The 20281-nt window shown below is 43.6% G+C and overlaps 1 protein-coding gene across 4 annotated transcripts in view; it reads left to right on the forward strand.

Moving 5' to 3' along the window:
* The window catches only part of PDE8B (phosphodiesterase 8B), a 262117-nt gene that overhangs the window by 162942 nt on the left and 78894 nt on the right, over nt 1–20281 (forward strand). For 3 of the 4 annotated variants that reach the window (XM_055342311.1, XM_055342308.1, XM_055342310.1), the window contains exons 7-10: nt 1431–1509; nt 4953–5093; nt 6613–6701; nt 8827–8887. In XM_055342311.1, the coding sequence (XP_055198286.1) occupies nt 1431–1509; nt 4953–5093; nt 6613–6701; nt 8827–8887 (370 nt within the window). The remainder of the gene's footprint in view (nt 1–1430; nt 1510–4952; nt 5094–6612; nt 6702–8826; nt 8888–20281) is intronic. The other variant, XM_055342309.1, reaches the window with a different exon arrangement.

A 20281-nucleotide genomic window follows, 5' to 3' on the forward strand; every position in this document is an offset into this window, starting at 1 on the left:
TAGGCTTACCTTCTCAGCTCACCCTATGGTGATCGCTTATTACCCACCCATACTGGTTACCTTCGTCTCCACAACCGTAGGACTCTTGTACCCTTCAATGTGCTAAGATCTTTTACTCCTTGTGTTGATTACCTTGCTATTCTTGAATACGGTTTTTGGTTAGATATTTTGAGTATACTCCTGAGAAGAGATAGGTTGTGATTCACTTTTCTTCTCACCAAAGCCCTTTGAAAGTGTTGGAGAGTAAGGAAATACTGCTCTGGGGTCTTACAAATAATAATAAGGACTATATGCTGAATTCCTACATTATCCATAGTACTTTGAGAAATGCCTCACATAAACTATTTTGATTTTTTCAGCAACCTGTAAAATGGGTGTTGCTGTTCTCATTTTATAGATGGGGAAGCCGGGGGCCAGCCAGGATAAAAAGTTGCCCACGGTCCCATAACTGGCAAAATACAGAACCAGACTTCACTCAGTTTTTTCTGCCTCTACCTTGTCAATAGTTTAAAACAGGATGGCAAAGTTGGATGCCTCCATGAGTGGGGAAAGTGAATAACATCTTCAGAGTATGTTTTATAAGAAGCAACATCAATCAAGTAAATTTGCTTTGTTTTGTTTTGTTGTAATGGGTAAGAAAGCCCTCACTGGGGTTCTTTAAACAGCCTGTACAAATAACAAAGCTCTAGTAACCAGCTACATACTTTCTGTGTTAGGTAGTAAATTACTTGCTGTATTTAGAGCTGCACTGGATTAGAAGGTACTGAAAATTCTAACCAAGAATCTGAGAAGTGGAAATGATTTCAAATATTCCCCTTGGACAAAGAAGGTCACCGAGAATGGCCTCCTGGGGGGGCTCTACGCCTAACCAGGTGGAGGGAGTTGAGTCCTGTCTGCCTCCGTCAGGCCAGTGGGTGTGGTTGAAAGCAAAGTGCCATATAAAGGCTTGTTTATCAGAGGTCACGAAAGTAAGAAAGGAGGAGAAAAATGTTCATCTGTTGCAAAGGGCAAACAGAATGCCTCAGATTCAATTTGGGCTTAATCAAGTTCTCCTCATTGCTGGGGTCTTGACTTTTCCATGACCACGTGAGGAACGAAACACAACAGCTTTGACGTAGACACGGAGCCTAAAGAGACGGTCTCCTGCTATCTGGTCTCTCGTGTTCAGTATTAAGGTTTCACTCAGCACGTATGTGGTTTGTTCTGTGATACGTGAAGACTTTGCTGGTTTCCACGTCTTCGTGTTATAATCACAGAATACTTGCTATTCTTGATTCAAACTAGTTTAGTTCGAAAGGCTAGCGTGGTTTTTTTCCTTCAAAAAGGGCATGGTTTTAATGAATTTCGGCAACTGTTTACTTTGATAAGTCAACACATGAAATGCTGATGGTTTTATAGCAGCACTAATGTCCATCTTTTGCAACTTTCAGGGCCTGTAATTCAGTGTTTACAGCATTAGACCACTGTCACGAAGCCATAGAAATTACAAGCGATGACCATGTGATTCAGGTATGGAGACACTTCACCCGGAGATGTCAGAATAGAACCTTTCAAGTTTGAGCCATCCTTTATCGAGGAGCTTTGCCTTAATCCTTACATTTCTGTTTATTTTTTTTGGTGAAAGAAACATCAAAGTGTGTAAAGAAAACTGATGGACTTAGTTTGAGAATTAGATATCCAATAAGAATGGAAAATTATTTAGATTAAGAACCTGTGATTTCTTTGACCAAGGTAGGGCAGATCTGTTGGCGATTTGTAAAGACAGCGTTTACATTACATGGAAGCTTGTCAGAATTGTAGAGTAAGTGCTTATAAATGCCTTTAGGAATGAAATATTTTCCAAGGTACTCATGTATTTGCCTCCAGGTGGTTTATAATCACAGAGCTGCCTTGTATGGGAAAGTTGTCTTCCAAAGGAAAAGTGTATAGTAGAGAAAGCTTTTTTGAAGTAAAGTCATCTTACTATATTTGTTGGAAGGTAAGACGTTTATGCTTAAACAGTAGTCTGAAATGTAGACTTTTCCATCAGTGGATACCGGCCTGCCTGCAGTTGGTTTGCATGACGGCACTGAGTTTACAGTTGGAGCACTTGCTGTCATCAGTACAAACCAAAGACCGTGCCCCACGACAGAGCCCCCCACTGCACACAGACACACCCTGCTCTTGTACCCTCAGCATCTGCCCTGCCTAGGCCCTCATAAACAGGTTCATAACGTTATCCCCTATACATTCAGGAACTCTATAAAAGAGACACAACTGTCCCACAATACAGATGGGGAAACTGAAACCCAGCAAGATCAAGGAATTTACTCAGGGAAAGCCCCATTTAGAAAGTATTGGAACCAAAATACATAGCCATGTCTTTCTGACTGCAGAGCTTTCCTTCCTTTCCTTCCTGGTTCCCTGTTTGATTGTATTTATAGAATTTTTCTGGCTGCTCCTTAAGGTGGGTCTGGAAACTTCCTCATGTTGCTGCCTGTGACTGCCCACCTGCACACACTCAGGCCTGCATCCTGGACTGCAGACCGAGACATGTTTGCTACTGACATCCCCCTCACTTATGTCCAGGCTAGCACCTCAGTTCCATTCATGGAACACATTTGCTTTGTACCCACCTTTGACAGGGGACCATTGGGTTATGATTTTTATAATGAGTAGGAGGGGCTCCCTGTTCTCCCTGCTTCCCCATTTGTAGTCTCATTGGTGACTCCTTGAATAGGAAACAGAGTCCTTCATTCTGTAGTGAGCAACAGGTGGTTTATCTCTGGGGGAGGTAACGTGGGAGTGTCCTCCCCTCCCCAACGCTACCACAAACAGGAAGAAACGCACTGAAAAATCTGAATATAAAACTCTAAAGCAAGGAGAAAGAAGTTGAAGAGAGGGTATTATATGCCAGGGGGAAGTAAAATGACATTTGTGTCCCGCATTTCAAGAGGAGTCCTTGTGGACGGGGTGTCTCACATGTGTTCTTACCCCATAGCAGAGTCCTTCGGGCACTGCCTCTGAAGAGCACGTGCCTCTGTGTCACTGCTTCAGAGGTCAAGTGGGAACACTTCAATTTAGGAGCAGTACTTACCTTTTGTTCATCCATCTAAACTATTTACTTTATGACATTTACGTGCAGCTTACCCATGTACCAGGCACAGTACTAAGCATTTTTACATTCTCATGTAATTCTTAAAGACCATTTGATGAGCCAGGCACTACCACTAGAGCCATTTTACGGGTGAGGAAGCTGGGCACCAGGGAAGGCCAGCGGCTTGCCCGCAGTCCCAGAGCTAGTCATCGGCAGAGCCGGGATTTGAACTTGAGGGTCTTGGCTCTAGAGTCCAAGCGCCGGAGTACCTGCTGCGTTCCGAGGTTGCAGGAGCCCTAGCAGGAGCAGAGAGCCATGACTTGTACCCATATTTTCGACTTAATAACGAAGGTAGAATAAACACACAGGAAAATGTAGGAGGATTTTGTCAGCAAGGAAAACAGTACATATATCACATATTTACCCGACAGTCTTGAGGATCCAGAGAGAAAGCCTAAGGTTCCTTGCCCTTGGGGATTTTTATGTCTAGTGGGGGAGAGAGAGAAATAAACAGAAATTTGGACTGAGCGTGAGAAGTCACTAGAAAGCTTCACGGGAGAGAATGCGAGCCTGTAGGAGTGGCACCAGCTCAGACTGGGCAGGGGGTCAAGCACAGCATGTGGGGGTGGGGTGGTGAGTGGGATTTGGCAAGGCATGGAGATGGGAAAGGGGCGTTGTAGGTAGAGAGAGCAGGTGGGCAGAGGCCCGGAGGTGAGAGGAAAGTATAGGCAGCTCAGCCTGCAGGGGCAGGCCAGCCTGGTGGGCAGAGGCCATGCTGCGTGGCTACTGCAGGGGGGTGCACACCCCATGTTAGTGACAGGAGATCAACCAAGACAATGTCGCCACTACCCCCTTCTGTCGCTCTTACAAGGCCACATGCTAAGGCTCCAGAGCAACTTCCCAGCCCCTCCAGTGCCCAGGTTTAATGTGTCAGTAGAGGCTTTGTTCTCAAGGGAACAGGTCCCCAAGAGTCCCTGCATTATCAGGCTCCTTACTGCTGCCATCAGAGCAGAGCGCAGGAGTGATGCTGATGATAGCTTGCAAGGATGTGTCTGAAGCAGCAGATAGATGGGCATGATGTCCAGAGAAATCCACGACCTAGAGGCCATATGGTCACATTTGCCCCATGTTCTTTGTCTTGCCCCCTCTCATTCAGCATCTCATCTGGTGATTATTCTTTGAGAAGAAATTGGAGGGTGGAGATGGGAGCCGGGAGTCAGGCAAGGGAAAAGCTCTGAATTCCAGGGCTCTGGGCAGGAGTTTGGAAAGAAACATGTTAGTCTGCTCGCCTCGGAATGTGCTGAGGGGACCTCTTCTCACGCCCACGTGTGCCCAGCATGAAAGGGCTGCTTTCTGCCCAAGTTGTTTAATCAGATTTATCGTTGAGGTTAGATGAGAAGTGGCCCCAAGCCATAGCGTTGGTTAGTAGATAGTGGCAATTAGAAAGGAGGCATGAGAGATCAAATCTCTGCCTTGCAGAGATGTGACTAATACAAGCCCATGACCTGTTGAACTAATTAATTTTTATTCTAACTGCTTTTTATTTTTTGATTTTTTTTAATTTCATGGGCAATTGAGGATGAATAAGGCTCACAAGAGGCTGGCTCTACAAGACGAGGGCTTCTTGTTCTTCTCCTGGTAAAGAATTTCTTCCAGTATCCTCTGGTGTGCTGAGTGAATACACTGCTGCTCGGGAGTGAGGCAACTAGTCCAGGAGGCTTAGTGATGTGAGGGGGACCAGCTGGCACCCACATCAGAGAGTGCTCATCTAGGGAACTTCTTATTGATATTCCAGTGTGTTCCTCTGGGTGCCAGCAAGCACTTGTGGGAGCGCACAGCTTACCTGCCCTGACCTATAACCACCTCCTGTTCACAGTATGTCAACCCGGCTTTTGAAAGGATGATGGGCTACCACAAAGGCGAGCTGCTGGGGAAAGAGCTCGCCGAGCTGCCCAAAAGTGATAAGAACCGGGCAGACCTTCTCGACACCATCAACACGTGCATCAAGAAAGGCAAGGTGGGTGAAACAGGCAGATCTGCAAACCCCTCCTGGTGCCTTTTTTTCCCTGTGAGTTCTAGGTGTCATGTCTTTAAGATGAGCTTCTTTCCTAATAGGATAATCAAGTGAAAGATCTCTTAGGTTTGCAAAGTAAGTCCATTTTGGGGTTAATTTTGGACACCAAATGAATCTGGTACTTAGGATGTTACAGACTCTAATGGGTTTGCATAAGGAGAGTTTATCCTTTGGGTGACTATATCCCCCTGTCATCGCTGCAGTATCATTCCTACCTCTGAGCAGAGTGCCACCCAGGCAGCTGTCACGTTTTTAGTGTGTCCAGTGTTGGGGTGACTCGAAGTATGTCATATCAATATTTACATATGGGCCCAATTCTTGGTCAGTTTCCCTTTTTCTGTTCTCTTTCCTCATCACAGTTGGGTAGAGACCTATAGCTCATTCTCCCTGTCATGTCAGTTTGTGCAGCCGCTGAAGGCAGGGCTGTCAGGGCCGTCAGCAACTTTCCCCAAGCCCTTCCCTCCAAAGGAGGAGTGTGGCTCCTACTGCTGGACCTCCTGATGCATTTTCTTTTAAGCATGCAGAATGCTTTCTCAGATTATTTCTCTCATCTTGCTTTCTCTGATGTGAAGTAGTTACATAAGTACTGTATTCTTTTAATTGGGGACCACTTTTTAGGAATAAAATAAGTTTGGGTTTATATGACAGGCAACATTGATTTTTTACAAATAAGAGCAGTTAGCTGAAAATGGAATTGGGACATTATCAAGTACTCTAAAAAAATTTTGCCAGGAGAGTGACCCCAGTGTACATACCAGTTAGCTGCCCTTGGGAGAGAGGAGGCAAGAAAAGGCTGTAGAGAAATTCGGATTCTAATTTATTCCCTCCCTCCTAGAAATAGTGGAGGTGCCAGAGGATCCCCCTTGAGGACACCAGGTTCTTTGTCCCAGCTGGTTCCCTGGGTCCAGAGGCAGCAAGAATGTTCATACTCTCCTTTGCTTGATTGATGGAAATTGCTAGGCGCCAGACTAATCCCAGAGAAGTCTTAATAGGATGCTCTGTAGGAGAGTCAGATGATAGGTTTCAAGGAAAAATTAAGAGATAGGAATTTAGAACCACATTCTCCACTTCCTAATGTGGGCAAATCAGTTAGAATCTCTGAGCCTTGGCTTACTTATCTATAAACTAAGGGTGATAATATCAAGCTCAGAGGTTGCCGTGAAGATTTTAAGGGAGATCCTGTAACAATACCTTGACCAGGTGCTGCTACACCCATAGGACTGAGAGTGGAAACTCAACCCACTCATCAGCTTGGACACTGGAAGGCCAGTCTGGAGATGGACACGTTGGTCTTTGGGGTCTTTGTGCACGGTGTCCACGAGTCTTAGGTAGTAATGGGTGCGATGGATGCAATGATAGAGCGATGTTTTTGGAATGGTATTGCTTAACTTGACAAGACCCTCTGTAGAAGTAGCTGTAAGCTTTGATGGAAGGATTTTAAGAGCTCTCTTTGTCTATGTAGGAGTGGCAGGGGGTTTACTATGCCAGACGGAAATCCGGGGACAGCATCCAACAGCATGTGAAGATCACCCCAGTGATTGGCCAAGGAGGGTGAGAGTGAATTTCTTGATCCGTTTTAGTTGAAGGGTTCCTACTTTAGAAGGGTTCAATAGGCATTTGGGTTTGCCTATTGAAATGCCAGTGTAAGCATTAGACCCACCAATAGGGTGGGTTGGGTTGTACGTAGTATATGCCGGGGACAATTCCACGCGGCTGGCAACAGCTCCCAGACATGGAGCTGTTCTCCCCTTCTCTTCTCCTGTTTATAGGCTATACAAAGCATCTCCCCAGCTGCCCACCTTCACTTGGTCACCTGTGGTTCCATTATCCCCACTGACCTCTGTGTTTAGGCTTTCCCCTGTTATAAAAACAACAAAACATCAGGGCTCACTGGCCTCAGTCCTGCACTGGAAGTCAGTCTTCTCTCCTTGAGGCACTGGCTCTGTAGTGGTTTTCTCCGGGCTGGCTCTGGGTTTGTTCCACAAGGCAGAGAGCACACTGGAGGTCACAGTTACATAGAGAAAGGGGTGTTTGACCACAGGCTAAGGTGATCTGATTTCATTTAATCTCAGATTATCAGACAAGACTATTTAAGAAGGTAAATACATAATTTCTTTTCCTTCTCCCAGTTAAATTTTGTGAGAGGGTTTACAAAGCCAAACAGGATCCCCAGACAAGAGGTCACTGAGGAGCCTTTAGTAAACTGGCTTGAAGGTCAACATTAGCTTCATAGCATGGATTACAAGAGACATACACTGTTGTGTGATGTTTTGTCAGTCCAGTAACCAGAGTGGAGAGTCTTGCCTATGACTCTTATGACTACCTGAGTTCTTTCCAAATTGTTGGGTGGTTAACAGACACACACACACACACACACACACACACACACACACAATGTAAATTGAGCAAAATGCCTATATTTCATTTCCTCTCCAATTTTACTTGTTTATTAAGATTTGAAATTGTTAACCCTTGGTCCAGAGACCACACTGTCTTGTATTTTCTGCCATTTAGGTTCTCTCTGGGTGGTGGGGCCCTGGCAGGCCTAACAAGGGTTATGAGCATAGACAGAGACCTTCTATATCCCCGTGGCTTGGCCATTTCCACCAGCAGTCCGTGCTCAGTGCCATGATGGCTGTCACATTGGTATTATCATCATCCTTAGACCATCTTCTCAGAAAACTTGAACTAAGATTGACTGTGTGTGTGACCAGAATTCTTAGGTAACCAGGGCAGAGGAGATACTATTGCTTGGTAATATCTGTCAGAATGAATTTTTCTGATCTTCCTGAAGTTACAGATAAGAGAGAAGTTCTTCTGTCTAGACACAGTGTTATTTTTCTCCCACTTGTAGGCAGTGCACTATCAGAGGAAATTCTTATTAAGAGTAGGTAAATCTTACCTCTTCCTGTTTAGTGAAGCTCATTACAGAATAACCAGAATTTTCTACGCTCTCTTCAGAGTCTTCCAGAGAAAATTGAATCAAAGGAAGAGAGACAGAGGAGACTCTTGGCTCTTCCTATATAATCTCACAGAGTTCTCTGGAATTCCTGGCTCCACCGTCAGTAGAAAATCTACCTTGAAGTGATTTTTGTGCAGGGCTGAGGCAGCGATAGTCTTTTTCTGGTCTCCCTTGTGGTCATGAGCAAGATTGTAGGCTGTTTTGGGATTCTGTCCATAACCTTGAAATAAGACGAGTTTTCTCTGCCTGAAAAATATTGTCATTGTGATGACCATGCCGTCAAAGGATATGAAATATTAATGTAAGAACAGCGACTGTGTAATCTGGTCATTGTCCAAATGAGTCTTCTGCTTTTTATATAAGCTGTAAAATTATTAGTGTCAACAAAATTAAAACAAATTTTATCAGGAGTAGCATTTCATCCTATTGCTGAAGATAGCTAGGAGACAAGCTTCAGGAATCTGTTGCAAAATGAAATACCCATTAGTAAAGTGTTTCTGAGCCAACTGTGACTAAAAGGGAAGCACAGCTTCTCAAGGCATATGTGGGCTGTGTATGAAAAATGGGTTTTCTGTAGAGTAGGTTTTGTTTGAAATTTTAATCTGCCCTAGAATGGACCCTGGGTTTGCTTTAAGAAATTCTGTTGATGTTTTCATTTGCTGACTTGTTGAATCATCTCCTGACTCACTAATAACTGATAATTTATGTTATTAGGAAAATTAGGCATTTTGTCTCCCTCAAGAAACTGTGTTGTACCACTGACAATAATAAGCAGGTATGGTATTCAGTTTCCTTCCTTTGCTTTGTCAGCTTGACCCCGCATTACATTCTCACCACTGTTACCTGCTTGTCTTTCTCCATAGCTCACTGTAGTTGTCCGTTTAGGAGGTTTATGGCAAAATTAGGCTCCTTTGACAAACAGTTAAAAAAAATTTCCCACAAGCTTCTGCTGCTTTATTAGTAGTGCACATAAGTTATGATTTAGCTTCTGGCTATGCAACTAAAAACTAATATATTTTATGAGACCATAAAATTCTTCTTCCATACAAAGATGTTATGTATTTTTCTATCTTAATTTCTTAAGCAAATGAAAAGCCTATATGTATTTGAGCATTTCATGCTTACATATTCATATCAAAAACAATCATTTCAAGTTAGTAAAAATTAACATTGTGAGCGCTGTTTGTACCATTATATCATGTACAACAACAATACATTACAATCTTGTCTTCAGGAGTAACAGAATTTCAATAAGTTGCTATACTTAAGAACTTTTAAAGATAGTTTTATCACAGGTAGAAATATTGATATTGGTACATATGTATTTTAAGTTCTACTTTTAATACTGAATTATGTGTATTTTCACTCATACTTAAAAGTTTATTGGTTGAAAAGTAAGTGAAGAAACATAATTACCGGTGACCTGTGTTTGAAAATACAAAATATGGCCTTTGACGTAGATGGAGATTTTAAAAGAAGAGATAATACCTTGAAAGGATATGAAGGTCTTTGGGGCGTAATAAATTTTAGGGGAGCAGGTTGGGGACTTGGGAAGTGTGGGCTCAGATGGTGGAGGCTGGCCAGGCAATGAGAGAAACTGCCCCCCGCCCTCTGCCTTGAGTATGCAGCTCCCATGGGGAGGTGGGCCTGGGTACAGTGAGCTGTGCAGGACTTTCAGCTGGTGTCTCAGCCCATCAGAGGTACCCATGTCCCCATACCTTTTTTTTTAAATAATGATTTGATACTGGTAAATATTGTAAAATGATCACACAAAAGTCAGGTTAACATGTATCACCAGACATAATCACAAAATTTTTTCTTGTGATGAGATCTTTTGAAGCCTATTCTCTTAGCAACTCTCAAGTTTACATTACAGTGTTAGCAATAGTCACTGGCTCAGTGCTCTACATTATATCCCCATGACTTATTTATTTCATAAGTGGAAGTGTGTACTTTTGACCCCCTTCACCACCACCCCCACCCCACCTCTAGCAACTAGCCTGTTCTCTGTATCTGTATGTTTGGTGTTCTTTTTGTTTTCAGCTATGCATGGAAGTGATACAATATGGTATTGTCTTTCTCTGTCTATCCTTAGCACAATGACCTCAAGGTCCATCCATGTTGCAGCAAATAGCAAGTTTCCTTCTTTCTGATGGCTAATAATACTCCATTGTATATATATTCCACGTTTTCTTTATCCATTCATCCATCAGTGGACACAGGTTGTTTCTGCCTTGGCTATTGTAAACCACAGTGTAGTGAACATAGGAATGCATATATTCTTTCAAGTTAGTGTTTTCATTTCCCTTGGATAAATGTCCAGGAGTAAATTGCTATAACATATGGTAGTTCCATTTTTAATTTTTTGAAGAACCTCCATAGTGCCTGTGCCAGTATACATTCCTACCAACAGTGCATGGGGGTTCCTTTTTCTCTGCATCTTAGCCCACACTTGTCATTTTGTATCTTTTTGATACTAGCCATTCTAACAGCGGTGAGTCAATAACTCCTTGTGTTTTTGATTTATATTGTCCTGATGACTAGTGATGTTGAATGTTTTTGCATGTACCTCCTGGCCATTTTAATTCTTCTTTGAAAAAGTGTCTATTCAGATCTTCTGCCTATTTTTGAGTCAGATTTTTTTTTGTTTTGCTATTAAGTTATAGGAGTTCTCTATATATTTTGGCTATTAACGCTTAACCTGATATGATTTGCAAATATTTTCTCCCATTTGATAGGTTGCCTTTTTGCTTTGTTGATGGTTTCCCTTGGTGCGCAGAAGCTTTTTAACTTGGTAATCTCAATTGTTTATTTATCTTTCTTTTGCATTTGCTTTTGTGTCCTGTCCAAAAAATCATAGCCAAGACTGATATCAGGAAGCTTAGCCTCTGTGTTTTCTTCTTGGAGTTTAATTTTTTCAGATATTACATATGTTCAAATATTTCACCCATTTTGAGTTGATTTTTATATATATTCTAAGATAACCACTCAGTTTCATTCTTTGGCATGTGACTGTCAAGTTTGCCCAGTACCATTTATTGAACAGACTATACCTTCTCCATTGTATATTGTTGGCTTCTTATAAATTAATTGACCATATATATCTGGGTTTATTTCTGGGCTCTCTATTCTGGTCCATTGATCTATATGTATGTTTTTATGCTAACACCATACTGTTTGGATTACTATAGCTTTGTGATGTAGTTTAAAATCAGGGAGCATGGTACGCCTAGGTGGCTCAGTGGTTGAGTGTCTGCCTTTGGCTCGGGGTGTGATCCCAGAGTCCCAGGATGGAGTCCCACATCAGGCTCCCTGCATGGAGTCTGCTCCCTCTGCCTGTGTCTCTGCCTCTCTCTCTTTCTCTCTCTGTGTCTCTCATGAATAAATAAATAAAATCTTAAAAAAAAAAAGAAATCAGGGAGCATGATGCCTCTGGCTTTATTATTCTTCAAGATTGATTTGGCTATTCAAGCAAAATATTCTAGAATAGCAAAGGGAATCATGCTTTTTCTTAAGATTTAGTACAACATAAAATGCCTTTCTCAACACTGAGAATTTCATCTAGAATCAGAAAGTTTTCATTTAATATCACCATCACATAGAAAGGCATCCTTAGAGACCTCTGGGAAAGGAAAGGAATTGACCTGCATAGAAAAAATAAATTCTCCAACAACCAAGCTCACACATTCTGGGGGGAAGGATGAGGTCTACATGAAAGGTGACATAGATGGAGGGAGAGGTGTAGGACATCCTGGTGGCTCGTTAGAGACAGCCTCCTGAACCCAAGCAGGGCCAGCCAGCCTATCATGGGCCGTGAACCTACCATGCAGAGTGCAGACCCACCTAGGCTCATTCTTGCTCATGCCAGAAATGAGCCAAGTACAGTCCATGTCCAAAATCAAGCAGAGCCTTTGCCTACCAACCTAGGTTTGCTCTCCCTCCTTCCTCTCTTTATCAGTCACTTGATCCCCAGTCTCCTTGTCACCAGACTCCTGCAACCATGTGAGCCCAAATTCTGCTTATCCTTCATGGTCCATCCCAAGGAATGTCAAGTGCCATGCCCCTCCTGAAGCCCCTGAGTACCTTCTTTGCTGTGTATCACCTGCACTGTTATCATGGTTCTTTGTGTGCCTAACTGCCCTCTCCTCTCCGGTGGGGTCACCAGGGTGTCCTTGTCTTTGTGAGCCTATCCTGCCTGGTGCATAGTAAGTCCTGCAGCTGTTGGTTAGCCTGAATGGAATTCAATGTCAAGTTCCTGGCTTCCTGCCACTTTCAAACCCTCTCTGCTTCACAGAGAAAAGAGGCAATCCCTTCGTATATGACTTGGGGATACAGAAATCACAGGGCCACCTCTTTTCTGATGCTCTAAATAGAAACATCTTTATTGCTGTGAATTAGCTGCTGTTCTGAGAAGAGTGGAAACGCAGAGCTCAGATACCCTGAGCCATTGACGTCACCTAATGGTGCAGCACAGGCCTGGAGAGACACTTAGATTTTTCCAATAACAAAGAATTTTTATGTCTCTGGCTAGCCACAGTGTTTTTCCTCCTCATCTAAAGAGGCTGAAGTGAATGGTGATGGGTCTGTGACGGGAAGGGCTCCCCAGGGGGTGGGAGCAGCCTGTCTGAAGGCGGTTCTGGCCCTGCTGCTTTCTGGAGGTTAGCCTTGACGTCAAGAGCCACCCATGGGTTTGCATTTTAACAAGGAATGAAATTGCAAGCCAGGGTGCTATCTTCTGGTGGTGCTTGTCATCAGCAAGGACCCCCGTTCCTGTGTGAGCCCTGTAGCTTGTTGCCACGGGGCTGGAAGTGCTCAGTGAGGCTTGTTGGCTGTAAACAGCATCTACCCTTATACAGCACACTCTTGTTCCCCAAATGCGTATTAAACACATGAACTGGAGCCAGGGCTGGTCTCTGCCCCAGAAGCTGTGGGGGTTCCAGACAGATAAACAGGTTACGTTACTAGAGTACAGTGCAGGGGGAGGTATGACCCAAGAGCAGGAGAAGCACAGATGCAGGACCAAAGGAGACTGGCTAGAATTTTTTTTTAGGTGTCTTCTAGGATGAGGGGCAACAAACTACACCCTCCAGGGCAAATATGGTCTGTTTTATATGGAAAGTTTTAGAGGAATATAGCCACTCTTTGTTATGTTGTGGTCACTTTCCCATTACAATGGCCCAGAAGTTACCACAGACAGTATGTGGCCTATAGAGCCTAAGATATTTACTCTCTAGCCCTTCATAGGAAAAGCTTGCCAGCCCCATTTCTAGAGGATAATTTTCTCTTTGGACGACCCCCTTTCCTAGCCTGGGGACAATCTGTCTGGTATCCCAGCAATGATCCCCTTCATGCACACATTTTTTTGGGCCCTTTGCCTTCCTGCCACCCCTGTGCCCTGGTGCAGAGCCTGTCTCAACCCGTTTATATGAATAAGACATGAGGACCTATTCCTGTAAGACTTTTGCCTTTTCATGAGGTCTAATCCAAATCTGAATGCATGACTCAAAGTGGAATTTCAGGGACCTGCTACCATGGTCCAGGAGTCAAGCTCATATAGGGAAAGGAGACTTCTAGGATCCTGCTTTCACACTAGCTTCTGCTAAGCTGGCTGGCCAAAGCAGAGAGGCCTCAGCCCTGGTGTCCCTACAGTGCCCACCCTTGGTGCTTCCCCCATTCTCGCTTTTTCCTCCAAGCCTTGGCCATGAGAATATGGAGAACACAGCCCTCCCAAAAGCCAGCATGCCAGTGGCAGGTGTGGGGCCTGGCAGAGACTATGGGAAGCCAGCAGGCAAAAGGGTGGCAGTGCAGCTGGGAGTGTTGTGTCCTTTGGTTGGCTCACCTGGTCTCTTTTCTCCTGGATGGATGGCTCATAGGCCATGGAGAAGACTCAGAGAGGTGTAGAGATTGCCTGTCCAGTAAGAGGAGGTTGTTTGTTTTGGAGAAGTCAGGGAGCACAGACACCCATGAACAGCTCCAGAAAATATTCCCTGTCCCTTTGAGTTACAGCAGAGGAAGGTCCGTGACCAGGCTCAGAGGAGGCACGCTGCTTTCTGGCTAATCAAGGTTGCAAGACAAACCTGGGTGAGAACGGAATAAGAGCAGCAGTCTGACCTGCCTTTTGCACAGGGCTTTCCAGACCCGGGGGGGTGGAGAAGTGGGGAAATACCTGATTTTGGAATTCCCCTGACAACCTCTACATCCTCATTTCAGGAAGAAAAGTTATTTCAGCAATGAAAAAACAGGGAAGGACATAATCTCAAGGAGTAGCTATTGAACTTGAGTAAGTTTGGCTTATTGGAAAAAAACCTTTTTTTTCTATTGCAGACTGATGGGAGCATTGTCACAGCCTAACATCAGCATGGGGATGGACATTTGGGGGTCATTGCTTTATTTTTCTAAAAGATTCATCTGTTTAGAGAGGGTGATGGTGAGGGAGAGAGAAAGCTGACTCCGTGCTAAGTGCGCCTGACATGGACTTGACGCAGGGCTTGACCTCATGACCCTGAGATCATAACCTGAGCTGAAATCAAGAGTTGGATGCTTAGCTGACTGAGCCACCCAGGCGCACCTGGGGATCGTTACTTTAAAAGCACTTTCACCTATATAACTTGTTTTAGAATAGTAGGGGCCGAAATGGGAGCTGAATTGTCCAAGTTTGCTGTGATGGAAACTTGCTTTGAGATCAAGTTTTGGAGGTTCATTCATATTTTCTTTTATAGTATGTTATTTAATCGTGAAACTATAAAGATTAGGGAAAAATAGAACCTACTACAGTAATAATGCATATGACTAAGCCTGCCAGAAGTGCCTAAAACAAGATACAAAGGCTATTGAGTGGCAGGGATTAAGAAAGGAAAAAGAATAGGTCTTCAGTTTCGTGAAGGGTTCATGTGGGGAAGGAGAGCCTGGGTCCTGATGAAGGCAAAAACAGTGGGAAGTTTTAAGGAATAAGATTAGACTTAACATTGGGAAGAATTATTAGAATGGACAAGGCCTCTACAAAGTTTGTGGGTACTGACTGAGTCCATCACTAAGGGAGATATTCAAATAGAACCAGTCTGAGCACTCAGTAGGAAAAGCTGTCTGGAGAGGTCACCCACTGTCCAGAAATGCATCTAGATCAGTGGTTCTCCAAGTGTGGCTCCCCAGAGCAGCAGCAGCCCTAGGAATCTGCTGGAATTGTGAAGTCATACCTACAGAATTGAAACTCCATGGTTGGGCCTAGGCGATCTGTTTTAAGAAGCCCTCCATGTGATTCTGACTCACTCTGAAGTTGAAGAGCTACTGGACAAGATGAATGGCTACCAGACTCTGATACTATGAGCTCTGGTCACTGGTTCATGGATAGGGTCTGTTCTGGGTTCAATTTAGTCAGAAAAGATTTTTTTTTAAACTCCTGGCCATCCATTCCTCCCCTCCTGAGTATGGGGCCCCAGACCCATACTGCTCAGGACGCCGCATTGCAGAGGACCCCCAGCTCTCCTCCAGCCATGCCCAGCCTATGCCCTAGACCCACCTGTCCAGTCGTGAAATGTGGCTAGTTAGAGGTGTGCTCCAGGTGTAAACTACATGCTCAAATTCAGAGACTTAGTATGAAAAAGAATGTAAATTATCTCATTAAAGGTATTATACTCTTCTATTGATGACATGTGATAGTATCTTACTTATATTGTGCCTAAAATATTATTAAAATTAATTTTGCCTGTTTCTACTTTTTAATTAGGCTGCTAGAAAATTTAAAATTACACATGTGGTTTACATTTGTGGCTCACAGAGTATTTCTGTTGGGCAACTGGTCTAGCCCTTCCTTCCCCTGTCAAATCTTACCCTGAGTCCCACTTCCCTTGTTCAGGTGACAGGGGTCAATGAGCCATGCATAGTCTAGTTTGTGCCAGTGAGCCAGCAGCAGACAGCCTCCCGTGGGATGAAGCTGTGATCTGCTCCCCAGACCTCTAAGAATGCTTTCCCTATTATGGGAGGAGGATCTGCACTTGAGCAGACCTTTAGGGAGCATTTTTATTTGGGGAGATGTGGGGCACCTTTCATGAATTCTCAAACTGCAGCAGAAAGTTAGCTTTCTCTATTAGAGCTCTTGGGTGGACAACAGGAGCCCTGGGTGTCTTGCTCACTGGCAGCTTCCTGCCCCTGCCCCCAGGCCCATTCCCATTTCCCAGCCCCAGACTGGCCTTCTCATGGTCCATCCTTGCTCTTCCCTATCCCAAGGCTTCTGCTCTCTCCGCATTTGCCAACTTCTGTTCCCCCTAAGCCTTTCCATCCTGATAGGTGGCTTGACCTATAAGCGTTTCATGATTTTTGGACTCCTCCTCCCAGGCATGGCCGAACACGGTCCTTGATACTAAGACAGTCTAATAGCTCATAGCATTCTATATAATGGTGCAGGCAGCAAGGGGAGACAGGAATCACATGATGATTTCTGCTCATTGCTAGTCCCTGGTGATATAAATGTTTGAATTTGTCCCAAATGCCCAATATTTGAGATCCATCTCATGTTTTTAATGGCATCAACTGTTTATAGCTTCGTTGTCCTTTAGAATTCAACCCAATTTCTCCTCTCTTCAAGAAGACTTTCAGAACCTGCCAGCCATGTCTCCCCTGCACCTGCCATGAGGTGACAGTGATGCTTCTCTTCTGTGTCACCTGTTAGACTATTTTTTTTAAAGATTTATTTATTTATTTATGATAGACAAAGACAGAGAGAGAGAGAGAGAGAGAGAGAGAGAGAGAGAGAGGCAGAGAGACACAGGAGGAGAGAGAGAAGCAGGCTCCACGCCAGGAGCCCGACGTGGGACTCAATCCTGGGACTCCAGGATCGCACCCCAGGCCAAAGGCAGGCGCCAACCGCTGAGCCACCCAGGGATCCCCACCTGTTGGACTATTAATCTTCACCTGGTTTGGATCAGTTCTCACCTTGGGGCAGGGACCCCACTGTTTGTGCTCAGGAGCATAGGAAATTAAAGATGAAGCTTCTGTGTCCTCCCAAACGAGTATTACACATAGAGTGTTGATCTTTGTGTAGCTAGTAGGTCTCATGTGCTGTTTCATATTTTCCATGTTCTTCCAAGGCACACATACAAGTTTGACTTCTTAAAAGGAAGTTGGAGAAAAAAGGGAACCACAGTTGAAAACATGACCTCAGTTATCCCTGGAGTGTCTATTCATATTTAGAAATTATTTTTATATAATTAGTCTATTAGCATGATGCAGAGTTTGTACACATATACTCACAGTACATGCTCCAAATATTTATTGATGTATTTGGTAAAGCTACTAAGTAAACAAAATTTTTCCATTTAGCTTTAGAACATATTTACATGAAGCTATTTAAAGAAAGGCCTCTGATGTTGCAAAACCACAGTTTTTCCTGAGAATTACACTGGAACTGCCAAACCCTGAGCAAACATAAATGGAGTACCTGCTGTGTGTCTGAGGGTGCAGACAAGTAGGAGGTCAAAGCAGGGAACAAGGACAAGCAGGGACACCAAGAATGCAGCGATGTGTGGGGAAGTCTTGGGTCAGAGGAATGGAGAGGCACAGCTTCATGGCTGGCGTTGCTGGTGGCCACCGTGGCCAATCATGACAGGCTTCAGGAAGGGCCCTAGGGGTCTGAGTCTGAGAGGGGGTGACCTGGCTGAGGAGGGGGAAGGTGAACTTGGCATGCAGACCTACATGCAGACCCACACTGAGCACCGTGGAGGAGCAGATAAACAAGGTGACCTCACCCTGTCAGAGCAGCTTGGCCACGCATGGTCAGCAGGACCGCAGGGCCGGGGCTGTCTGCCCTGCATGGTGATGGGGTTCCTTTGCACTGTCCGTTCTCCCATCCTGTCCTCTGTGCTAGAAGTCCATATTGGGGACAGACAGGAAGATGGGGAAAACAAAGGGAAGGGAAAGTCAGAGGTGCCAGTCAAGTTTTCCACCATGTGAAACTGTCGGTACCTTCTCACCAGTGCTAGCCCAGCTCCACTCGAGGGGGGAGGCGCCGGCATGAAGAGAACCAGTTTGACTTAAGAAAGTCAGCTTTGGTAACTGGCAGTAAATAGGCATAGACACAGTTAAGACCACTAGGATTTAACCAGGAGATACTATGTTGCCCCTTGAAGAGAAGGGATTTTTTTCCTCCTCAGTTGAGCTGAAATTTTAAAGGCTACATTTTTATTAATTTGTCATTCAGACTATGGAAGATTCTGCTCCCTGAGCAGACTTAGACTAATTGAGCCCAAGAGACTTTCACATTATCTTAGACCTGATTGTTACATATTTTATTTATTTAATATTTTTATGCAATTTATAGATATTAGCACTATGTGGAAATTTTTTTGTTTTCCAAAGCAACAGTTAGTGGCTGACTCCTCAGAAGGAAATTATTTACTTCACATTGAGAACTTTTCCGTTTTGGGCATGCTTGGTCTAAGCTGAGCATTCATTCATCCATTCAGTGAGCATCAGTTGCCCCCAGATGCTCTGGCCCAGTGGAAGTCACAAGGCGGATTGAGGCTGAGGTTGCGTGTGTCTCCCCGCATCCACTCCTGCTGAAATCCTCAGGTGGCTAATGGGACCCTCCATCTAGTCACCTTTACCCTAAACTAGGGAACCCCCTTCAGCACACTTCCTTTCTTGCGTCCCCTGAATCCTAGAAGCCACTCAATGTGAAGATTGTGTCTTCCTAGAAGCCACTCAGCTCTTGACTCTGTGCCCTTCTTTTCACCCCACTGCAACTTCTGGTTATCTTGCTCTAGCTTCCTGTCTGCTCTCTGCCTCCAATTAGAGGTGTACTGGCACCAGCTCATACAAACTCAGTAGAGCTGGTGGTTTAATTTTCTGTGTGAGAAAGTTGTTAAACCACCCATTATCAAAAATTTAAATTATAGAAGCATGAAGTTCATTTTTTCAAAACTAATAAGTATTCAAAATCTAGAACTTCTTCAATATGTTACTACATTATGTTATGACCTATATTCTGGAGGTCATTTATGTTTGTTTCATCTGTGTGACAGAGATACCATATGGAGCGGAGCTGCCCCGGTCAGTGACATCATGTTGGTAGCTTCAAACAGCCAGACTGGGAGTATGTTTAGACCAGGGGAATCAGCAAACACTACAAATCAGGACATTTTTTTTATGTTTAGGCAAAACCTATTTAGTTTGCTGTTTAAATGCTCCTTTTAATACCATTACAATGAAGACAAACAGTGAATGGACACTTCCCTCCCTCTCAAGCAGTGTTTATGTACGTATATGTAGCTATTTATGTTTTGAAGTTTATTCTATGACAACATGAACCCATAGTAAATTCTGAACGAAGAAACTCATTGTAGGGAAATATGATCAGGAAAGCTATTTTGAGTAGACAAAACCCAAAAACTTTTAATCCATATTTGTGGCTTAATCTAGATTATAGTATGTCTGTATTGGCTCATTTTTTTTCTATTGAGGTAGAACTGACATATAACATTATATAGTTTTAGATGTGCAGCATAATGATTTGATGCATGCATTACAAAATTACCCCACAGTAAATTTAGTTAATATATTAACTCCACAGTTAAAATATTTTTTCTTTTGTGAACATTTAAAATCTATCTCTTAGTAATTTTCAAATATGCAATACAGTATTGTTAATTACAGTCAACTTGCATGCATTACGCCCCGGTCCTTATTTACCTTATAACTGGGATTTTGTCTCTTTTGACCACCATCACCCAGTTTACCTACTTCCTGCTTCTAAGCAGCTAGTCTGTTCTCTGTATCTAGGAGATCGGGGTTTGGTTTGGTTTATAGATTCCACATATAGGTGAGATGATATGGTGATATGGGGTTTTCTTTCTCTAGCTTATTTCATGTGTCATAATGTCTCAAGGTCCATCCATATTGTTGCCAGTGGGAATATTTCCTTCTTTTATTCAATTGTATATGTATTTCCCACTTTCTTTATCCACTTATCAGTTGATGGACACATAGGCTGTTTACATACATTGGCTATTGGATATAATGCCTCAGTGTACAAGGGATACATAAATTTGTCAGAAAGTGATTTCATTTCTTTCTAATAAAAAAACAGAAGTGGAATTGCTGGATCATATGGTAGTTCTATTTTTAATTTTTTGAGTAATTTGCATACTGTTTTCCATAGTGGCTAAACCAGTTTACA

This window comes from Nyctereutes procyonoides, unplaced genomic scaffold (assembly GCF_905146905.1).
Source record: "Nyctereutes procyonoides isolate TBG_1078 unplaced genomic scaffold, NYPRO_anot_genome, whole genome shotgun sequence".
In the NCBI taxonomy this organism is placed as follows: Eukaryota; Metazoa; Chordata; class Mammalia; order Carnivora; family Canidae; genus Nyctereutes; species Nyctereutes procyonoides.